Source organism: Copadichromis virginalis, linkage group LG11 (genome assembly GCF_057382275.1).
Source record: "Copadichromis virginalis isolate Kocher_CV1m ecotype Utaka linkage group LG11, C_Virginalis_male_GT1.1, whole genome shotgun sequence".
NCBI classification, from domain to species: domain Eukaryota; kingdom Metazoa; phylum Chordata; class Actinopteri; order Cichliformes; family Cichlidae; genus Copadichromis; species Copadichromis virginalis.
The window spans coordinates 24,065,155-24,087,252 of NC_140628.1; the positions used below are offsets into that span (position 1 = coordinate 24,065,155).

General features: G+C 40.1%; 3 protein-coding genes across 5 annotated transcripts; 2 read left to right on the forward strand and 1 right to left on the reverse strand.

Annotated features, from left to right (window-relative positions):
- The first annotated feature begins 1,162 nt into the window (after window positions 1-1,162).
- dap3 (death associated protein 3) lies at window positions 1,163-7,242 on the forward strand. Of its 3 annotated transcripts, none has more exons than XM_085473927.1 (13): window positions 1,163-1,381; window positions 1,528-1,569; window positions 1,694-1,807; window positions 2,681-2,782; window positions 2,909-3,017; window positions 3,121-3,213; window positions 3,552-3,682; window positions 4,608-4,688; window positions 5,420-5,584; window positions 5,695-5,754; window positions 5,833-5,922; window positions 6,754-6,871; window positions 6,955-7,242. In XM_085473927.1, exons 2-13 carry the CDS (start codon window positions 1,531-1,533, stop codon window positions 7,038-7,040), a joined length of 1,188 nt encoding a protein of 395 aa, XP_085330053.1. In that variant the 5' UTR covers window positions 1,163-1,381; window positions 1,528-1,530; the 3' UTR covers window positions 7,041-7,242. The 3 variants fall into 3 exon arrangements, with proteins under 3 accessions (XP_085330053.1, XP_085330051.1, XP_085330052.1); XM_085473925.1 differs by having other exon boundaries at window positions 1,163-1,349; XM_085473926.1 differs by having other exon boundaries at window positions 1,163-1,338.
- A 1,553-nt stretch (window positions 7,243-8,795) lies between these two features.
- gba1 (glucosylceramidase beta 1) lies at window positions 8,796-16,122 on the forward strand. The gene is made up of 12 exons (XM_085473932.1): window positions 8,796-8,918; window positions 9,056-9,133; window positions 9,254-9,445; window positions 9,533-9,679; window positions 11,226-11,359; window positions 11,434-11,606; window positions 11,706-11,795; window positions 11,903-12,050; window positions 13,696-13,920; window positions 14,355-14,518; window positions 14,607-14,723; window positions 14,808-16,122. Exons 2-12 carry the CDS (start codon window positions 9,061-9,063, stop codon window positions 14,911-14,913), a joined length of 1,569 nt encoding a protein of 522 aa, XP_085330058.1. The 5' UTR covers window positions 8,796-8,918; window positions 9,056-9,060; the 3' UTR covers window positions 14,914-16,122.
- On the reverse strand, window positions 15,630-22,075 carry rnf115a (ring finger protein 115a). The gene is made up of 9 exons (XM_085473933.1): window positions 21,923-22,075; window positions 19,781-19,839; window positions 19,487-19,541; window positions 19,059-19,342; window positions 18,841-18,909; window positions 18,680-18,752; window positions 18,511-18,604; window positions 17,552-17,667; window positions 15,630-16,885 (listed from the first exon to the last, which is right to left on the reverse strand). Exons 1-9 carry the CDS (start codon window positions 22,073-22,075, stop codon window positions 16,766-16,768), a joined length of 1,023 nt encoding a protein of 340 aa, XP_085330059.1. The 3' UTR covers window positions 15,630-16,765.
- Window positions 22,076-22,098: the final 23 nt, after the last annotated feature.

The following is a 22,098-nucleotide window of genomic DNA, read 5'->3' on the forward strand; positions in this document are numbered from 1 at the left end:
GATGGAGTGAGGGGAGATGAGTCTCTGGGGTGATTTGTGACAGAAGGACAGCAGCAAGAGTGAAAGGGAAGGTTTAGAAGATAGTAATGAGACTGATGGCAAAGCAAACATAGAGACAAACTAAAACATACAAAATCTCATTTACTTAGTGCAATATATATTCCTATGCAATACACATTTCAATGTGGAGTAAATATCTAAATGACTGTGCAATATTTTTCTCATACTACACTGGAATTTGGGAACTACCGTCTCATAGCTGAAACTAATTTACATGTTACTTCTTTTCTATATATATTTTTTTTAAACAAACACAACAACAACAAACAAAAACCTTAGTGTGCACTGTTTTATACACCATAAAGAGATATATATTTATAGAGTATTTATTTGACTTTGACTCTAATCTCTAAGAGTTACCTAGACCTTAGTGTATGTCTCCAAATTGCAAATACACATTTTTATCTTTATCTCTTATGATGTATGGTAGCAGTGACAAAAAGACAGCTGGAGGTGGGAGAGTTGCAGATGCTCAGATTTTCACTGAAGAATGAAAAAGATCAGAAATGAGTATATAAACAGGAAAGCTCAGGTTGAGCAGGTGGAGACAACGTTAGAGAGACAAGGCTGAGATGGTTCGAACATGTGCAGAGGAGGGATATACTGGACAAAGGATGCAGAGTATGAAGCTGCCAGGCAGGAGGAAAAGAGGAAGACCTCAAGATTGGTGGATGTAGTGAAGGAGTACACGCAGAGGGTTGATGTGACAGAGGAGGATGCTAAGGATAGGTTGAGATGGAGACAGATGATCTGCAGAGGTGATCCCTAAAGAAGAACACGAAGTATATTGCATGAGCAAAGACATTTAGCTGATTAATTTCTCATCATGAATATTCATCACGAGCCTTGTAACTTTTTTTGTTTAATCTCTAGGCAACTAATCTGATGGTTAACTGAGATTACTGTACCGTTGCTGTTAATCTTACCTAAATCCGGAGAACAGGGATATATCTAATGCTTTAAAGATCACTGTCTTTACCCTTTATAATGTATTAAACAGTCATAATAACTGTACCGTAATTATCAGAGGCCAAACGCCAAAGTCTGATAAACTCCATTTTCCTCATTTGTTGTCACCTCGCCTCGTGCGGTCTGATTGGCTAAACCACCGCGTCACGTCACTTCCTTTGTGTGCAGCATGATGGCGGTGTCCATGACAGGTCTGGCACATTGATATCGGCTCGGTTTGTGCAGTATTTACTTTCCGTGACCGGAGTCTAGAGAGCCTTTTCAGCAGATGACGTTTGTCGAAATCTTCCTCACTGAACATTTAATGAAGTGAGTCGCAGGTGAGCAGCTTTCAGCGTCCGCGCGGCTCTGGGTTCGTTCCCGTTACTTATTACATACGTGTCTGCAGGACGACACAGCTAGCTGTTAGCTAACTGTTTATGCAAGGTTACAGGACACTGGTGTGTGTTTATATATCCTGGCGTTTTGAATTGTTTCTCTCTGTCCACCCTGTTTCAGGTCATGGCTCTTCACAGATTGTCCTCAAGGCTACGGCCAACGGTGAGGATAGGCTTTAGAAGCTGCTTCTTCGTAACCTGGACAGTACTTAAATATTTCACTTTATTGTCAAAACTGTCAGGTCAAAAATGTTTTTACTAACAGCTGTTGTGGCAAAATGTTGCAGGTAACCCACGTAAGGTCCCTTCACAGCGGTGGACGCAGGCAGCAGCAGGAGGCTGTGGCTGTAGACTCGGAACCGGAACCTTTCTCAGTCTTCAGGACACCGGAGAGCGACCCGGTAAGCAAGACATGAGGCAAAGCTGGATTCATACTCGTGTTGTTGGGATAAGTGTTGAATCATTAGTCTATTAAACATGTACCTGCCCAACATTAACTTAACAAAGAAAAGCAAAACAGATGAACAAACCACCACTGCCGTTCAACACACTGAAGGGAAAATTATTTAAACACAAATCTTTATTTTTAAAATTTTTTTAAGACTAAAAATCAGCTATAGCAAACAAAAGGTCCAAACTTACCAAAATGAAAAAACAAACAAAAAGAAAATGCATTATCTTCTATTTCAGGTCAAAAGCCACATGTTAGACTTTACATTTATTAGTGTTTGTTCCTTTTTTTCCTTTTTTTTTTTTACTATAAGTTGTTATTTTTCTGAATAGAGGAAATTGTGTTTGATCTAGCTGAATTTCTTTTACGTTCAGGTTATGTTGCATAAATGTGTTGCCTTGAAAAGCGACGCACTCACAGAATTTGGTGTCTGTTCAAAAGATTTGTCAGTGAGCATTGTCAGTCTTCATTTTACGGTGTTTCATTCTTTCTTCTGCTGTCCTGAAGATTTTTGTTTGTGCTGCATGAACTGCATGAGAACTCGTTCGTGACCATTACAGCCAGATTGAGATTTATACGGTGAAAATGGTTACAGGATGGTGGATAAAATGTTGTTATATAGAGGACGAGTATATATTTCTGTTTAGGGCAATCTGAGGGTTGCTGAGCAACTGACAAAGATCCAATTTAAAAACATTTTGTTGCAGCTTTTATAGAAATGCGACTGCATTGCTTATTCTTAAATCAGATATTTGGAATTTGTTGTCCCTTTAATTGAAATGACTGAAAAAAGCTTATGAGTTTGACCTGCGTTTCCTTCCAGGCATGTCATTCAGAGACGCACATCGGACAGTACTACACTCTGCCCTCTGCACATATCCGCACGCTGTTCCCTTCAGGCCTCCCTTGGCGCTATCAGCAACAGGTAAGTTCATCCTTGGATGTGAGATCTGCATAGAAAAGTTACAAATGTGACCTTGTTTGTAGATTACAGTGTAGTTTTTCTTAAATGATTTAAGCAGCGCTGATAAATTCTTCTCCATGGTTTTAGGTGAAGACATTTAACGAAGCTTGCATCATGGTGAGGCAGCCAAGCCTTGAGGTCATCTCTTACCTGAAAAAAACAGACTACAGCAAACCTGCTCTGCGATATTTATTTTGTATCCTTCAGAAACACACCTGCGCTGCCGCTTACAGAAAAGTGAACGCACTCTAGCTCTTGATCCTGATTAAAGCAGTCGTTGTCCTTATCAAGGTGTTCAGATGGGCAGAAGGGTACTGGGAAGACGATTTCTCTCTGTCACGCTGTCCACTTCTGCTACACACAGGGATGGCTGGTGCTTCATATTCCTGATGGTGAGACAGACACACCGGCTAAATGTCTGATTAGTAAACAGTAAGAAAGTGTTTGGGATGCGCTGATTCAATGGCCTGTTATGTGGCTCGTTGACTGGCATCAACCTGTCAGCAAATAAAATGACCTTTAGTGATGTTTTTCTGTTGTATGCGATCAACTTTCAACCACCCTGCTTGCAAATCCAATGATAAATGTATTAGTCGTTCAGAAAGAGTGTGGTGTCGGTTTAAAGGTCTTTAAACCTATTTATTTATTTTTAATGATGAATATATTATTTCACAATCGCTGCATCTCCTTCGTGAGAAGTTAACGATCAGTATCTTCTTTGCTCGCGCAGCTCATCAATGGGTGAAGAACTGTAAGGAGCTGCTGCCTTCATCCTATAACGCGTCTCGCTTTGATCAGCCATTACAAGCCACGACATGGTTACGCAACTTCAGGCTCACCAACGAACGCTTCCTTTCAAAGGTAACAATATGGACACAGTAATACGCAGTATTTAGAGTACTTTGAGTATTCAAAGTGAGATAAAGGCTTATCAATAAGCTGGACAAGTACTGGCTTTGATGTAGTTTAGGACTAACTTAAGTTATTAAATGACACCATTTAAATCTACCCGTCTTTACCCCGGAAAATGGTATGTTTGACATGGAGACACAGGTTCCTGTAGCATGTAAATTTCAGCGATGGTCTTCATCCAAACTTGTGTAACATTTTAAAGAAAAAATGTTCCACCAATAGCACACCTGGTTGAGCAGACGACCCGTGTGCCATAAACTGTGATCATTATTGATCCAGTAGTTTGGATCCCAGTCCACTTCATTCACTTCCAGCCACTCGCCCTCTTTCTGTCCCTACTTTAATGGCTAATCTATACTGTCCTTTCTACTAAATGCACCCCCCTAGAAAAAAAATGTCTATAAATAGTAAATATATGTACCCATATGTAACCACCAAACTTGAAAATTACTATAACTGGCTTAAATTTTCCTTCGTTAGATTCCGTCTTCAAGTCTTCTCCTTATGCACGTCCAGACCACTTCCATTTTTACGATGTTCTGTTCTGACTACTTGTACTTATGAATCTGTGATTTCACCATGGCAGGAAGTTTCTGTCTACACTAACACAATCTTGGCTCCTCATCTACCCTACACACCAGATCTGTTCTCCTCTGACTTTCACTTCTTTCTCAAAATAAAACCCTAAGGTTGCCATTTGAACACACTGGAGGAGATTCAGTATATATTGCAGGTGCACATATGCAAGTGGGCATAAAAGTAGTTCAAGGTAGCAAATCTAAAACTATGAGAAACATTGAAAGGTTTGGGTAAAAGTCTGGTGAGGAATTCAAATAGAAATGATGAGAGTTTAATGTTTCTGTTTCTTTGCCAGATAAAGACAAAGCATCGCTACATGTGGACAAAGAGAGAGTTCACCGAGGAGGGAAGTCTGCTAGGAGAGCTGGTGGATCAGGTGAGTCCTCCCTCTGTACAAATAAGTGGGAGTTCTGTTGTTTAGAGGATTTGTGTTTACCCTCCAAAACATTTTCATCATCCTGTTACTGATTCTTTTGTCCTGCCTGACTGATTCCCAACACACAGGTCATTAAAGTTTCACCTTTCACCTTGCCTGTGCTTGCTGGAGATCAATAGTGAATGAACTGAGCACTGATGGATCAGAACAATACTTTTGCACCATGCATGCTGACAAATGCTGCAGGAATTTATATGCAGCTTGTCAATTTCCCACTTGTATCAGTTGTCTCATTATTCCCATTTCTTTAAAAGATGGTGTGCATATATATATATATATATATATATATATATATATATATATATATATATATATATATATATATATATATATATATATATATATATATATATATATATATATATTTTTTTTTTTTTTTTTTTTCTTCTTTTTTTTTTTTTTTTTTTTTTTCTTTAAATGTAGGGGTAAGCTTGTCATATATATGGATAAAGCTTATATTAAGCAATTATCCTACAACAGCGAGTAGACAGACGGGTATCCAGGTTTTTTTTCCTTTCTTCTTTTGGCTTCTGTATCAAACAGCTGGATGTTTACAGGCTTCCCCGTCCCACCCACACGCTACAATAACTCAGATTTTCTTCTGCTGCAGAGTTACTGTTATTTATATTCTTGATTTTGCTTCCATAACAAATGGTATTGCATCACTCTAGGGTATATCTCGTGTGAAGAGCAGCAGTGATGTTGTGGGGGCGGTGATGAAGGAGCTGAGGCTGCAAAGCGGGCAACCGGGTTCAGACTTCCACTTGGCCGTGGCAGTGGATGGTGTCAATGGCCTGTGGGGAAGATCCACCATCAAGAAGGAGGATAAGAGTGCTGTGAGAAGACACATATAGAGTCCTGTTATTCCTCAAAGATGTTTTCAGGCTTCTTCTACGTTTGCCACAGATGGAAAATCTCATGCGTCTCACTTTCTCACTGTTATCAGGTCGATCCAGAGGAGCTCACTTTGATTTATAACCTGAGGAAGCTCATGAGGAACGACTGGGTGAGAAGAGCACAAGGTGTTTACGAGAATATTACGTTGAAGAGATTTTCCATTAACGCTCTCTCTCTCTCGTTTTAGACTGGAGGCGCCATTATCGCCACTCTGTCCCAGACGGGATCGCTCTACACCCCCAAATCTGCCTACTTGCCTCAAGAGCTGCTCGGAGAGGTTAGAGGTCATTTGATTGTGCTTTATTATCTGTAGCACTCGCCCTCAAGCAGTGACGGCAGATTAGTCTTTGCTTGTCATTTTCAGTTTCGGCTATTAGTCAGGAAATTGCAGACTGAGCAACATTTTGTTGTCTGTGAGCATCAAATCATGCTGCATAACCAGCAATATTGTCAGAAAACAGATTTCTTGTGACATTTGTCAACAAAGGATGAATCTTATTCTTTGTTTAGTGCATACACGCCCTCTTTCTTTAGTAAGCTGGCTCTTCTATGCAGCAGCATGAATGTGAATGCTTCTGTTACTGTTCCCATTCTGCTCGCTGGGTTCAGTTTTGCAGTTATACAGCGTGACTGTGCCAATGCAGTCCGTTCTGTTCATCACAGCCATATTTGTCTGATGTATGCGTGTCACAAGATTCATTTGCAGATGGACCGATAAATCCATCTCTGTCGCCCACTTCTTACTTTGGATAACGATTAAACAATAAAACTCAAAGCAGGCTCGTAAAACATTCTGTTGGTGATGTAAGTTCACACTGTGTGGGCTTGACCTGAACTTTTTCTTTTCTTTTAAATGCATTAATTCATATTTAGAAATGTGCATTATTGATTTTTTTTCCCCTTTAGTGCATCTATCTTATGTAAAGACTGATATTTGTTAGAGCCTGCAGTGCATGTTTTGCATTTTTATGATGATTCATACGTTCTCTATTTTTCTATTGTAAGTTATTGTCAGTATGTAAGTGATCATCAGCTGTATTGAAAGGCTTTAAACATGGTTGAAAGTGAGATTTGATGTTTTGTGTTCTGTTTGTGTTTTCATCATCAGAGGGGGTTTGACAGCATGGATCCATTCATTCCAGTTTCTGTGCCCAACTACAGCGAGAAGGAGTTTGAGAGCTGTTGCCTCTACTATATGGACCGCCACTGGCTGCAGCACCCACAGAGTGAGCGAGGATGGTGATGGTGACACTATTAACACGTAATTTAGGCTGTGTTTCTAATATTTTAATTTTTTTCCTCTAATCAGGTCGAACTGAGGAAGGGAAAAAAGAACTCGTCTTCTTGAGCAACAAGAATCCATCAATGTTGGACAGAATTTGTGGCTTCTTATGAGGATGCAAACAGATTAAAATCTCTCTCTCTCTCACACACACACACACACACACACACACACACACACACACACACACAGTATCGGTCTACTAGAAATACAAAAACATACATGTGTCCATGTCTGTAATATGTATACTGTTGTAAACTATGATGCATGCGTGCTACTTTGATAATAAAATGTTAAAATAAAGAAAATAGTGCTTTTGGTTTTGTCAGCACTTTGATCTTATGTGGTCCGAAATCCTCAATTTCTGTCAGTGTAAATAGTTTAACTACACATTTAATCAATTAGATATCTTAATATAGGATACTGTAATGTGTAAAATTACAGAAATCTAAGTTTAATTACTTTGGTATATTGTGAGTGGCCATGGGGAAGGTGTTAGGAAAAGCTTTAAAATTGGATGCAGTTAAAAGTCCAGTCTTTCTCAGGGTGATTCTGGCCCCCAGGACTTTTGTTTCACACCCCGGAGTTTGGGTTTCAGGTACAGTCAGAAACACACTTTTCAAAAACCAGGACCAAAGTCCAGGTGGATCTGCTATACCGAGCAGGATTACTGGATTCACACAGGCATAGGAAAGGGTTGCTGATCACCATATGCTGGGAAAAAGTGTGTATTCCCCAATACCAACCAGCTAGCAAATAGAAAATTGTAATTTCAGTCATTAAGTGTCTACACCTATATATCTCTGGGATTTACTTAATGAGGTAAATTCTACAAGAGAATATAGCAGCCTCTCTGAACATTTGATAAATGGCAGTCATCAGGACTTTATGACTAGTTGATAAATAATTCACTGGGGTTGAATTTTACAAATTTTAATTAATAATTTTAAAAACTGTAACCAAACATCACTGGCTTACTTTTATGGTCCAAAGTTGTTTGTTGATTTATTATGATCTACTACGAATGTCGGTGAATAAAAGCAAGCTGGTTCAAAATGCAGTACTAGTAAATTTACTACTAGTCTAGTTTCATACATTCACCAGCTTGGAGACCACGTGTCCCATTTCCTGTTGGCCTGCACTGCATTTTTTATCCCTCGTGCCCTTGTCCCACATATTACGACAATGTCCCACATTTTAATTGGCTCAGGTTTCCAAACGTGAAGTCATGTCTCACAACACACGTGTGACACAAAAAGAATCACGCAGACCTAGAGATGCATCCTCCCCGAAACCCAGATATGATAACCAAATGGAAAAGCCGCTGAAAAGCTAGCGTAACAGAAAAAGACATTACAATACAGAAATGGAGGAAGAACTTGACATTTATGCGTAAAGCCTATTTGATCAGTGAAGAAATCGGAAAAAGTCGTTCAAATAAAATAGCTTTTATTCCTTACAAGATGTTAGTAACAGCAGTAATCTGTTGTTATTTATTTATTTATTTATTTATTTTAAATTGTTTTTTTCAAAGCTTTCAGGTTCATAATTTCTCAAATATATCGCATTGAGGTAGCTTGCTGTGAATTGGGGCTATATAAATTAAAATCAGCTGAACTGAAAACCTTTCTGAGGTTATTAATATATTTACAAAATATTTAAAAATATTTATTTTTGTAATTTTCCGTATATTGTTCTATTGCCCAATCGTGCAGTTACGTAATTGGCTTAGTATTTTCTTCCTTTGCACTTCTTGCTCTCTATGTTGCAATAAAGTGGGGAAAAAATGAAGGTATAGCACCACCTGGCTGCCGATGCGGAATATTGCATAGTTGTTCACGTGATCATATGTAACGTCACATGACTGGCTAATAGGGAGGAAGTGGGGAAAGTTGTTTGGGATGACATTTGATCAAATTGGAGAAACGTGAGGAGGACTGACCTTTCTAGTAACTCTGTAGGACATGAGGTAAACTGCAGGAGCGTCTAAGGTGAGCACATCTTCTTCTACGTTTACAAAGTGCGCCGTATGACAAGGATATTAGTAAAAGCACGCACCTCTGTCTGATACGTGTGTTTTTCTAAATAAAAACTCGCACTTCTATGTTTAAAACTACTCTGTTTGTAGATAAAATGGCCCTTTCATCTCTGTCATCTGTCCTGTGGGCGCTCCTTTTCGTGGCAGCACAAGTGATCCTCTCTGCAGGTAACCAGGAAAACACACAGTCTCACACACACACACACACACACACACACACACACACAGCTTGTGTGTCTTTTATTACTGCAGAAGAATAATTGTTAACTAGATTTATTCTTCTCCCAGGTTACAATAAATGTGTTGCCAGAAACTTTGGCTATGACTCTGTGGTGTGTGAATGTAATTCGACATATTGTGACAGCATTGGATCTGTCAGCCTACCTCCACTGGGCCAGTTCTCGTCCTACCTGAGCAACATTGCGGGCAGCAGACTGGAGGCCAGTCAGGGTGAAGTTCGGGCTAACAGCACTGGAGAAAGTGGGTAGAGGAGTGGCATTTTAAGATACCATCAGTGATGCTGGAGCAGGTGCAGAGCATTTCTGTCTGCTTTTGTGTTTCTTTCAGGGCTCAGGTTGACTATCGTTCCCTATCAGAAGTACCAGAAGACCAGGGGATTTGGAGGGGCGATGACAGATGCAGCAGCCATCAATATACTCTCTCTTTCTGCTGGTGCACAGGAACAGCTGCTGAGGCAGTACTTCTCCAGTGAAGGTACACTGCCACTGTACCGGGGAGACATAGCCTTACAGCCTACGAAAGGGCGATACAAAGTCAGGCAGTAAAATAATACTAATAGGTATAAGAAGGGTAACAGAAACGAGGAGATGTTAGACAGTTTGGGGTATTAAAAGGCACTTTTTTTAACTTGCATCAGCAGCATGATGATCATCAAAACATGTCATAGCCCAGTATCAGCACCAGTTATAATTGACTGAGTGATTAAAAAATAAAATTATTCCCCAATGATATACACAGATGTAACAAATATATGCAGAATAACTAGAAAAGGGTTTTGTGTCTAATTGTGTCTCCTTTTTTATTTTCTCTATACATTTACTGTTACACTGTTACAATGGTAGTACGACATCAGTGAGACAGCATGTCCCCAGTGATCTGAAGGGTACTTAGCACAGCAAACCCACTCACCTGCTGTTTAGACCTGGTGTGTATGAAGGGCAGCCAATCAGAAGAAAGTGTCATTAAAGAATGGGGCAAGGGAGCTAAAAAAAAAAGCTTGTTTCACAGTGGATGAAACTGCACCCAGGCCCAGTAAAATGCAAGTGTGGTGAACTGTAACGCAAAGCTGTTCTAGTAGAGTCAAAGTTTAAAGCTATAGAGCTGGAAATTAGTATTAGGGCCCTCTATAAAGTAGAGTCTCATCTAATTCAGTTACAGTTTGGTTAGAAATATAAAACCTGAGGACATGAAGAACAAAAAACGGTGCACATCCTGCCAAGCCCTGATCATTGACATCACTGGCCTGAGGCAAGTAATAGATGGTGCCATGATTACAGGATTATTGACACTTGTAGATGTCTTAGAGCAGCCAAAAAGGAAGAAAAAAAGCAGATCAAAACCAACAGTCATTCAACACAATTACCTTCATTCAGGAAGGAAAAAACGATTTTAACCAAAAATGGCCTTAGTTCAATTATTTTCCACTTCCCAGATGTCCTGCTTCCCTCCTAAGCTGAGGCCAGATGTGTTTATCTGGTTAACTGAAAGGAGGAAATCATTTTAGTGAAGCTGACTGCACTGTGGGAAAGCAGTCGACCAGTAAACGCCAACAGCTGCCTGGCAAATGTACGGACAAAAAGGGTGGTACGTGGGTTTTTTGTTTTCTTTTCTTCTCCATTGGAAGTGGGCTGTCTGGGATTCCCCTCTCTGTGTGGAGGCTGCTCACTAGGACGAGAGTACAATGGCGTAGGTCAGCAGAAAACGCTGAAAGAGCCTTCTCCTGGTGAGGAGGTTGAAAGACTGTGAAAGTTGAGCACACCTGCAGAGTTCTTTTCTTGCCCAAAAACTACAACTACAGCCATGACTCAGCTACTATGAAGGGCATCCTGCCAGAACAGCTTCCTTGGACGTTGTTATTGATGCCTCAGATTTCTGGAAATCTATTGCATGGCTTGTTCACCAGTCTTCTAAAACATATTCTTTAAAGAGTTTTTACACCGTGGAATAAAATGCTATAATTGTTGAGTAATAATACTGATTTATCCCCCAGCTTTGGTTGTGTTGATGTGTTTTGTGGCAGGTATCGGCTACAGTGTAGTGCGTGTCCCCATGGCCAGCTGTGACTTCTCCACACGTCTGTACACCTATGCTGACACACCTGGAGACTATGATCTGCACAATTTCACTCTGGCCCCAGAAGACATCAACATGAAGGTGTCTGTCTTTTGTCTCGCACGCTGACACGGCCGTTGTCGCCCATGTCTCATCTTACCTCCTTTGTGTTCCAGATCCCTCTCTTGCAGCGTGCGCAGGCCTTGTCTCCTCGTCCTCTGTCTCTGCTGGCCAGTGCCTGGAGTGCCCCCGCCTGGATGAAAACGAACGGTGCACTCACAGGAAAGGGCTCCCTGAAGGGCCAGCCAGGGGGCAAGGAGCATAAAACCTGGGCTCAGTACTATGTCAGGTGACTTCTGTGGCTTAAAATCAGATTGATATCAGATATTGGAGGAGCATGATTCAAGAGAAATGTATTCTGTTTGGTGCTTTAATCATTTCCTGTCAGGTTCCTGGAGGAATATGCTAAATATAACTTGACCTTCTGGGCACTGACGACAGGAAACGAGCCCTCTGCAGGAATGATGACAAACTACAGGTCTACTCAGATGCATTAAAAGTTTTTTTCATATAAAAAATGTTAAGCATTGAGCTGTGGATTCTAAATTTTGCAGCAGACTGACAAGCATATTTGTCTCACTGCAGTTTTCAAGCCCTGGGCTTCACTCCTGAGGAGCAGAGGGACTGGGTGTCTCTGGACCTGGGCCCTGCCCTGCACGCTTCGTCATACCCACACACACACATCCTCATACTGGATGACAGCCGCATTCTGCTGCCCCACTGGGCCAAAGTGGTGAGTCAGTAAACAGAAGGGTAGCAGGAAAGGTCATGGCAAACTTTATTTTACCTGAGGCAAATAAGAAATTAAAAATGAATCAGTTTTAGGAGAATAAATGAATCCAAAACATCTTAACAAGATAACTTGAAAGCCTAATGTAGTGAAATACAAGAAGGGGAAGAGGGAATAAAGAACTTTTTTTGACTTCAAGTCTCACAAACTTGGTGTCCAAACTGTTCAGCAAAGGAAAAAATGTCAATCTGATAAGCTGTTGATAGAAATCAACCCAAAGAACGACGCTTGTCTTGCTATTTCACGACAGTTAAGAATCAGATGAAACCAGGCTAAAAGCAGATTAATGCAAATGTTCTGCAGTGGTTCAACAAATAAAGTCAAAACCACTAACACTGTAAGGCATCTTTCACAATTATGTTGAGTGAAGTGCATTATTTTTCCTTTTCAAGGTCTTGTTAATCACTGTTTCAACCATAATTTCCATTAACATGACTTGTGGAGGGATATTAAAGTATATATGGATGAATTAGCCACTTACAAACTCCAAAGACTGATTTACACCAAAAAATAGGGAAGTTGTTGGATCTGCAAAAGAAAAATGCAAGCAACAGGCAAAACTGTGGCCCTGTAGTCTAATTTAACCAAATAACTTATTAAAATCAGTATTTACCCATTATGCTATAATTAGCTTCCAGTTAGCCTATTGAAGCTAGGGGAAGGACTTTAAGAAAAAAAACTTGGTGTCACTCGATGAAAGTCCAGAGGAGAGTTTATAGTGGTAAAATGAGTCGTGACTGGAATTGGAATCACATAAAAGGACATTTACTTTACTCAGTGTCTACAGCGGCTGTGAGGAAACGTATATTTAAAGACTTTACTGAAACCTTTTGGGAGGAAATAAATCCAGTATTTTGTGTATACTTTTCTAGGACTGATCTGGAAAATTGTGGCGCTGTTACTTTAACCACGTGGAAAGTTTTATTCCTTATCTCTGCCAAGGAGGTTTGCACGTGTGTGTCATCTTTCTATCTGTGAAGTTATGAGTGAATTCTGATAAAATTGAATGATTTATTGATAAAATCGACAAAAAGTCTTAATGCTTAGAAACTATGATTCTTACAAGTATGGTGTATTGTCAACACACAGAAAGTACCATATAAGGATTTAAAATGTCACGTCACGTTTGACCTCTGACCTGATAACATACGCTTATAGGGATATGTGGGGATTCTAAATATGTTAATATATTACGACATTGTTATTTACTTTACAGTAAAAGCTTATAGCTTTTAAATAAATACCAATTTGAGTACATTTACAATGTTTTATGAATAAGTGTTTTTTTTTTTAAAAACAAAGCAAAACTTTTTTCACTTGATATTTATTAGTGTACATTTAAACAAATGTACTAAACAATAAACAATCAAAATTATGTGAAGTATATTAAAATTAGCTATTGGTTTTAACTGCACTACAAAACTTCTTACATTTCAAAATAACAAAGAAAACAAAATGAATATGTAAAAATGCGAAAGGTTCCCCTTAATAGTAAATACTGTCCAGCGACTGAGCTGCCCTAGCAGAGGTTTGTGCTCTCTGAGTGCTTCTTGTTTTCGTTATTATTTTTTCCCTCTTGTCCCTCCAGGTCTTAAGTGATATTCATGCAGGAAGGTACATCCATGGTGTGGCAGTCCACTGGTACTTAGACAGCGTTGTGCCACCTGACATCAGCCTGGGAACCACCCATGACCTCTACCCGGAGTATTACCTGTTTGGCACAGAGGCCTGCGCTGGTTGGAACCCGCTAAACAAAGGAGTGATGCTGGGAAGCTGGGACAGAGCTGAACAGTATGCACATGACATTATAGAGGTAAGATCATATTATCTGATGCGTGGAGGTTTGTGCTTGTTCAGTCAGATCCACTGCAAAAAGAGAATTTGACAAGCTGTGAGCTGTTCCAGAAAGGTGAGTCACCTCCCTTCGTGCTGCAGTGCAGGTTGTGCACACACTCGAGAGACTGCAGGCCTGCAGGCCATCAAAGCAAGCTGGAACTGGTGTTTAGTTTCTTCTTTCTTCACTCTCTTTCAAGGGAAATTGGACTCCTTCCATTCTCTCTCTTTTGCATGGGTGAATTCAGGCTGCAGACGCTCTGAGAGTCCAGAGGAATTTGTTTATGTAGACGTGCAATCCCTGCGATAGTTAAACAAAATGCTAGTTCAGCAGGCTGACTAAATTACACATCTTACTACAAAACACAGAGGAGGTAGTAGATAGTAAACTGTGGGTGTTTTTCTCCACGGCAGGACTTGAATCATTATGTGGTCGGCTGGACTGATTGGAACCTGGCGCTGGACCCGAACGGTGGACCAAACTGGGTTAAAAACTTAGTGGACAGCCCTGTTATAGTGGATGCGACGCGTGATGTCTTCTACAAGCAGCCGTCTTTCTACAGCATGGCCCACTTCAGGTAGTCAGGATCTCTGCTCACACTGAATGCTACATTTCACCCGTTCCATTACTTCACTGAGATCTTCTTACATGATCTTTCTACACAGCAAGTTTCTGTGGGAGGGGTCTCAGAGAGTGGGGGTGTCTGCCAGTGGAGAGACACACCTGGAATTTTCTGCCTTCATCCGACCTGATGGCTCACTAGTGCTCATCATACTCAACAGGTAAGGCATATTTAATCTGTTGTAGGAAATGTGGCATGATGGGTAAACACTGAACTGTTTCTATGCTTTGTTTTTCTTTTTTAGATCATCATCAGACATCCTGTTTGAAGTCTGGGACCCTCCTGTGGGTTACATCCCCTACACTGCTCCAGCTCATTCTCTGCTCACACTTGCTTGGAAAAGGCAGTGATCATTAAAGCAGTTTCTCAGACTGCATATTTGTTTCAGCTGAACCACATTAAAAGCATTTCTCTGCGAATTTGCACACAGGATGATCATAAAACCTCCTGATTTTAGGGCCTTAATTTTTGTTTAGCTCCTACCTCTGGACCAAGCAAGCAAGAGGAACCTCTGACATAAATGTAGGGCGATTGCATCACTTCAGCATTCCTTTTGGCAGTGTGAATACAAACAGGAAAAAAGCCCTTATAAGCCCCTAGTTCTTGAGAAAGATTTCAGTGTGGCTTTGGGAGTCTCCACAACTGTTTGGTCCAAAAACCCCTAATACAAAAGCTGTTTTATGTTTTAAGTTTCATCACACAGACATATTATTTTGTTTTGCTGTGATTTTTTTTTTTTAAACATAACTTGAGTAATTCCTGTATTCATTTAAAATAACCACAGGAAACCAGACATTCAACACATTATTTCCCCTTTCAAATGTCTTGGGGGGGGGGGAAAATGATGCCTGAAAAGAATATACACATTAGCCTGTGCTACGTAATCACTGGTGCCTTGATTTCCTTTTAATAACATGCTTGACATGGCTCTGATCAAATCATGTAATGCACTGAATCTGTAAATAATTTAAGTTGTTGCTATTTAATCATATTTGCTAAATAAAACAATGTTTGAAATTTGGAGGAACAACTATTACATGGATTGTGAGCAATGAAAATGAAACAATGACTTTTTTTTTCAGTTTATTAATACATCATAGACAGTTTATCATAGACATTTTTTTCATATATATAATATACAGTTTCATTACCAAGTATTTCACATTTGGGCCTCCATTCTCATGTTTATTTCTTTGCAAATTTTAAGTTGTTGGACTAAAATTATTTACATCAAACAGTGATAAAATGTGAAACAAAAGACAGTCGTAAACAGGAATAAAATGACAGAGGGATGCCAGCTGTTTATACTATACACACCAGGAGGAGCATGTTGAAATATGAAGCATTGTATATGGGGCCAAGCTCTGAGGATTTATTTTTATTCCCTTGCTGGTACTATGGGTAATTGTTTTGTTTTCTTCTGATTTAGAAGAGTTCTGAAAGGTGTCTTGAATCCCTTACTTTCCTCTGTAGTTAGTCCGACCTGTTTGTGACCATTTTACAGCAGCAACTCCACATGATTCCTATACAAGACTGTCGTGCTCCTGAAACACTGCAGAGTGTGCACACAAAAACATAAACACCTTTACAGTCCAATCCAATTAAACACTAACATATCAACAGTCACTCGACATCTTCCTGACACAATCTCAACAAAGAACATTATACAGACCCTTCATAAACAGCATTTATTTCAGGGATAAAGGTGTTCATGCTGTTATGGGTTGCCTCTGTGCATGCGTAGAGTGAAAAAAAATCACCTACAGTCTTTTCATATGCTTACAGGGCTCAGTTGCAGGATTTAGGTAATCTTAAGATGAATAAAGAGGGAAAAGCATGAAGAAGTCTGGTATTTCTCCACCATAGTCTATTGCAGCAGTATATTTAAAGAAAAGATTTGAAAGCAGTTTCCTGGGGGGTTCAAAGTACAGAGGATATGGGCTTGATAAACAATCTAGGCTGGTTTGTTATTAGGCAATAAAAAAAAAGATAAATCAGAACTTAACTGACTCTTAAGACGTCTGCATTGGTACACAGGTGAGGAGAAAGGCATTATAATAAAAAGTAAAAATACAAAAACTCAGACAGAGATGATTATGACTGCAACGGAGATGAACAGAGGGAAATGAGAAGCATTTTGTCTTCTCAGTGGGCTGCTTGATGTAGGCGAGGAGAACTAAAGGGATGCGACAGGTGGGTGTCTCAGAAGGACCATCTCTCCTGTGTGCGAGGGTCCGTGGAGAGCGAGGGGGACTCTGATGGGGGCTGGCTGCTGCTGTCTTCTCCGTTCAAACTCTTCCTACACACTGGACATGTGTCATGCTGCACGGCCACAGAACAAAATGCAGAAAACAGTTGCTAAGCACAGTTTTCTCACAAGTGTCTGAGAAGAGTTTTAATAAGTGGAACATTATTTCGGGCCTGTTTTAAATGACGTCAGTCTGCTCTTTGTCTTTGATTGTGACTCATTTTTAAAAATGTTTCAATCTGCTCAGCCAATTATGTGCTATCCACAGCTTCCCAACTGCTAATATCAAATAACTCGAAGATGAATGCAAACAAATTTTCAGATTTGTAATTTTTTTTTTAACCTTTTGTCCCATGCAAATTCCAGGTAGATTTTCAAAATAACACATTCACAGAGGAGGATAACATACTAAAAGCACCATGCAATAATAAAAACACTGACTGTATCATTGCAATAAATAAACTATCGGGAAGCATTATTCAGCATACAGAAGTGGCATTAAAACAACACTTCATCAGTTCCACTCCATTATCATCAATTTAAGCTAAGTGTTACTCAGGTCCCACCTACATGGCATTTCCATCATGACTCAGATAATCAAATCACATATTTGAGGTTCCTGTAGATCTGAATGCTCTCAAATGCAAAGTGAATAAATAACACATAGAATCCTCAATGTCATGTATGGTCTCTGGTATGGTTATATTTAATAAAAATTCAACGTTTTTGATGTGACTCACCATTTCCAGCCACGGTACTATACAGTCTGAGTGAAAGAAGTGGTTACAGGGTAGCTGTCTGACGGGCTCTCCAACTCTAAAGTCCTCTTTGCATACAGGGCATTCCATACAGCAATCTATTGAAGAGGATATGTGTTTTTAAATCTTTTCCTGACATCAACACCCTTGTCATTTTTGATTGAGACAGCTTCACACATGTTTACAAAGTGGTACAGCTACGTTTCTTGAGGAGATATACATTACACTTCTCAACAGAGAATAACACAAAGTCCTGAGAATGCACCTGGACATTCATCTATGCCTTAAAGTCAGCTATCAACAGTCCTGCAGCAACTGGACAGCATAACTAGTCACACAGTTACAGCTGAGTGGGTAAAATAGGACAGCATACCAAGAAGAGGAAGTCAAGAAGAACAGAGCCAAAAGAGGAAAGAAAATTGGGGAGGTGAAAGACCAGGAAGCAAAAATATATATATTGTCATGGCTACTGGGCATTTCGTCCCTAACAGGCACAGTTTCAGAAGCTCCTTCTAACAGGCAGCAAGTGTATACAAGACATTTAAGTGCTGTGAAGATTTTGAAACAACTATGTATCAACAAAATGGACACTTTGTCCTTAGCTATTTTTTTTCAAAGCTGAAAACAAGTAAAAATAAAACATTATATGGAAACATGTCAATGAGTGCACATATACAACTAAAGCAAAGTAATACTTGGTTTAACATTTTTCTGGAATGCATTACTGATTATTTTGTAAGCGGACAGCATACAACACACTGACTTCAAGAGGTATGAATAGTGCGACCACTATTTAAAACACAAACTTAGTTGTAGTAGTAATAAATAGGGGTTTGACCTGACAACTCGAGCAATGGCAAAACTGCAATTTGTATTTCAAGGACAGAATAAAGAAACATCAGGGGACAGTGAAGGAAAAAAGATAATCAGAGGTGACTGACCGGCTTGTTCCTGAGAAATATTGACAGTTGGGAGTGAAGAGATCTTCTCCTTTTCTGCTGGCGGAGGTCCTGTGTTCTCCAGCTGACCTAGTAACTACACAGACACGGGCACATATGTAAATACATGAGAAGAACACAAATTTTGTAGACTATTTTATAGTTTGTTTACCTGTGTTATCACAGCATCTAATCCTCCCTGCCCCCATGCATAATCCCCAGGGTTAGAGTGCAGCATCCCTGTCCTGAACGAAACACAAATAGACCTTTTTAATAATAATAATGTTATTTTAAATTGTAGTAACACCTTGTTGCTCTATAATGTCATATTACCATGACAGGGGAGGGGAGCCAGGGATTCCAGAGTTGGCAAAAAGACCAGCAAGAAATTGTTGTACAATCCTGACAAAAAGAAAATGTACAGCAGTTAATGTCATTACCAAAAATAAGATCGGTTCGGGGGAAAGCATAAATAGCACTGTCATTATAAGTGGGAGTATTCAAGGCAGAGAATAGAGCCAGGAAAAATGATGAACTAGTGTGTTACTCACCCTTCCACAGCAGGCGAGCGGTCTGGCCTACTGCTGCCTCTAGACCGGTATCTCCTCTGGCTGCTCAGACGAGGGGGGCGTCCTGGTCCCCAGTGTTCCCCAGCTCCTAGTAGGCCCCCCATAGATCCTCCTAGGCCTGCTGGGACAGATCCCCCAATTGGTCCCCCTCCTAACCCTCCTAGGTCACCGAAACTCCCCAGGCGCCCACCAGGGAGCCTAGGTTCTGAGTCTGGGCTGTCAATGTCTCTTGTAAATGGCCGCTCGACTAACAAGAGGTGCCATAGCTTGATGAAATAATAATAAAGAAAAGAACAGTAACAGAAGAAAAGGAAAAGATTAAGTAAAGTAAAACATACAATCATGTTAATTAAACCTCTTTATCCCGTATTCCTTCCTCAACTCCCCAAACCTTTCAGATCATGTCATACCTCTGCAAACTGTGTGGCTGTGTCATCTAGCCCATTGGCGCCGACCTCTAGGAGACTGAGGGAAACAGCGCACAAGGGGACAAAAGACTCATTATTAGCAACATGCACTGTTCAGCTGTAGCGTAAGCCTGGAACAAAACTGCAGAGTGAGCCTACAAGTTACAACAGTGCAACATCAGCGTTCTTCAGTACATGTCCATGCTCTTGTTCCAGCTAAAGCCTGTGTGTGTGTAGACATCATATGCTGTCTAGAGAAGTGAAATGGATAGTGACGATAATACAAAAACCTCTTACCTGGAGTCTTCTGTTACTTCCTCAATGAAACCCGAGTCACATCTCGGACAGATGTACTCCTAGAAATAGATTGAGCCATGTAAGAGTCAAATAGAAGAGGAAAAATTCATTTTATTTATTTATTTATTTTTTTAATTTCCTAGACCCTACTATTCAAACTATTCATACTACATAAACTATCCAGTAATTTAAATATTCTATTCTCAATTATATCAATTCTCACAGAAAAATAAAATAAAATCAGGAATCAATAAATACCTGGAATTTTTTACATTAAAATTCAATTACACTATCAACTGAAAGTATTTGTTTGTGTTGGTTAACTATACACCACTTTGCATGTGTGAAAATGAGATGTGACAAAAGGTAATATTCCATCACTGTCAAATCAGCATCCATTCCACAAAATAATTACAGCACGTAAAGACATTTTGCGGCCTAATATGGCACACAAAGAAGTACAGCCAGATAATATCAGTAAGAAGTGTGACGGCCTGTATTTTGTGAATGCAACCAAGTAGGTAGAGCTGGTCTGCCAACCACACCTAAAGAGAGGCGTTATAGAAAACCTGTGTAACAGAATGAGGAAAACACTGCTACCAGTTTATTTGTGCAGCTGGTGCAGTTGTACACTAAAAGCACAGACTTATAAACCATGAAAACAGGATAGAAGCGGGGTCATTTAATATACAGATAGGGTTATGAGAGATTAAAGCGATACCCTTGTTGAACAGCATATGTGTATTAAAAGTAGGTCACAAAAATACCAGCCTTTTGTATTATGCTTATACCATGCTTAAGTTCACATGACAATTTTAAAACTCATATTCGCACAGCATAGAGAAATTTGGGGATCTAAAATGAATTTTGTGGTTAAAACGTGTTAAGAAACTTTGCCGTAAGCAAAACAGTTTGTATCAGTTGAGTGTCAAATTGGACAACCTCACAGATTATACAGTTTGTTGTATAAAATGGACAGATGACTGAGGACTGGTGCCTGGGCTGTACTGTAGTAGCACAGGTCGACAATCTTAGGTGTTGGAGTCACTTAGCTCAGTGAAGACATGCCATAGGACTGACTGTGCCTGGGACACTTTAGAGTCAGTGACAAGGAGGACTGGAATCACCCTCAGCTGGATCATAAAAATAAAAGATTAATGTGTCTCTAGTGGTGATATAAAACCAGTCAACAGTTCATTGTGAATATTGTAATTTTTTTTTTTTTTAAACAGGGCAGAGTTTGTCCACAGTATAAGATTATTTTTGCCCAAACAAAAAATACTTTCTTAAAGGACTATGACAACCAGCATTTTTTTTTTTTTTTTTTTTGGGGAGGGGGGGGGGGGGGGGGGGGAATCTGAGATTTCACCTACAAAACACAACAAAACACCACAGTAGTAAACAGTGCCACTGAGAACTGTGAGAAAGCTACAGCTGACCATAACCTTGTATTGGAGTAGGTTAATTTTAGGTTGTTGTATTTAATATACTTGTAACACACTGAATACAAACACACGCCATACTATTTAAGACGTGGATGACATGTTTCAAACACGTTAAAGTTGCTAAGTATGTCACGGTTTAGGTCAGCATTGAGTCCAGAGTTTAGCTTCTACTTTTAACTTCAAAACTGAAACTGAATACGACATGTTTAACTATGTTTCCAAAAATCCCCCAACTCGTCCTGTCAACACTGCGTTTTTATCGGAAATTAAAAACTAACCAGCTGTCAGGCAACTAAAGTTAAGTGTGAAGCACTAAACAAAGGCAGCAGTAACGCAAATGTTTTCGACAAGTCCTTGTTGTTTTGAGGAAAAACACAACATCCCCCGAACTGTCACAGCAGAGCTTCGAGTACACTGCTTTGACAGAAACGTCTAGGAAAGTCTAACAAAACCTGTCGATATTTGCTTTTAATGTCAGTTTTTTCCCCCCACCCCTTTCCTTTGACGGAGCTCGTAGCTGGAGTTTATTTTAGTGAGTTAACAACAGCAGACGTCGCTAACTGCTAACAGGCTAGCTGGTGTTTAGCTGTAGCGAGAAAGCAAGCGGAACAAATGGCCGTTAGCGGTGAGGCAGAGCTGTCAGCCGGACGTATTCTAAAAGAGTCTGACAGATAAACAAGAAAAGCCTCTTGCTTACCGGTAGTTTGGGGTTTACTTCACCTTTACAACAGTGACAGAAAAACCGATGCGGGGGAACAGCCGCAGCCTCCGCCATCTTCCCCAGAGCAGCACAAACACTGACGTCGGTCCTCCACAAACCGAAGGCAGCCGTCCACCTCCAGCCCAGCATGCACCGCGGCGCCGCTGGCTGGA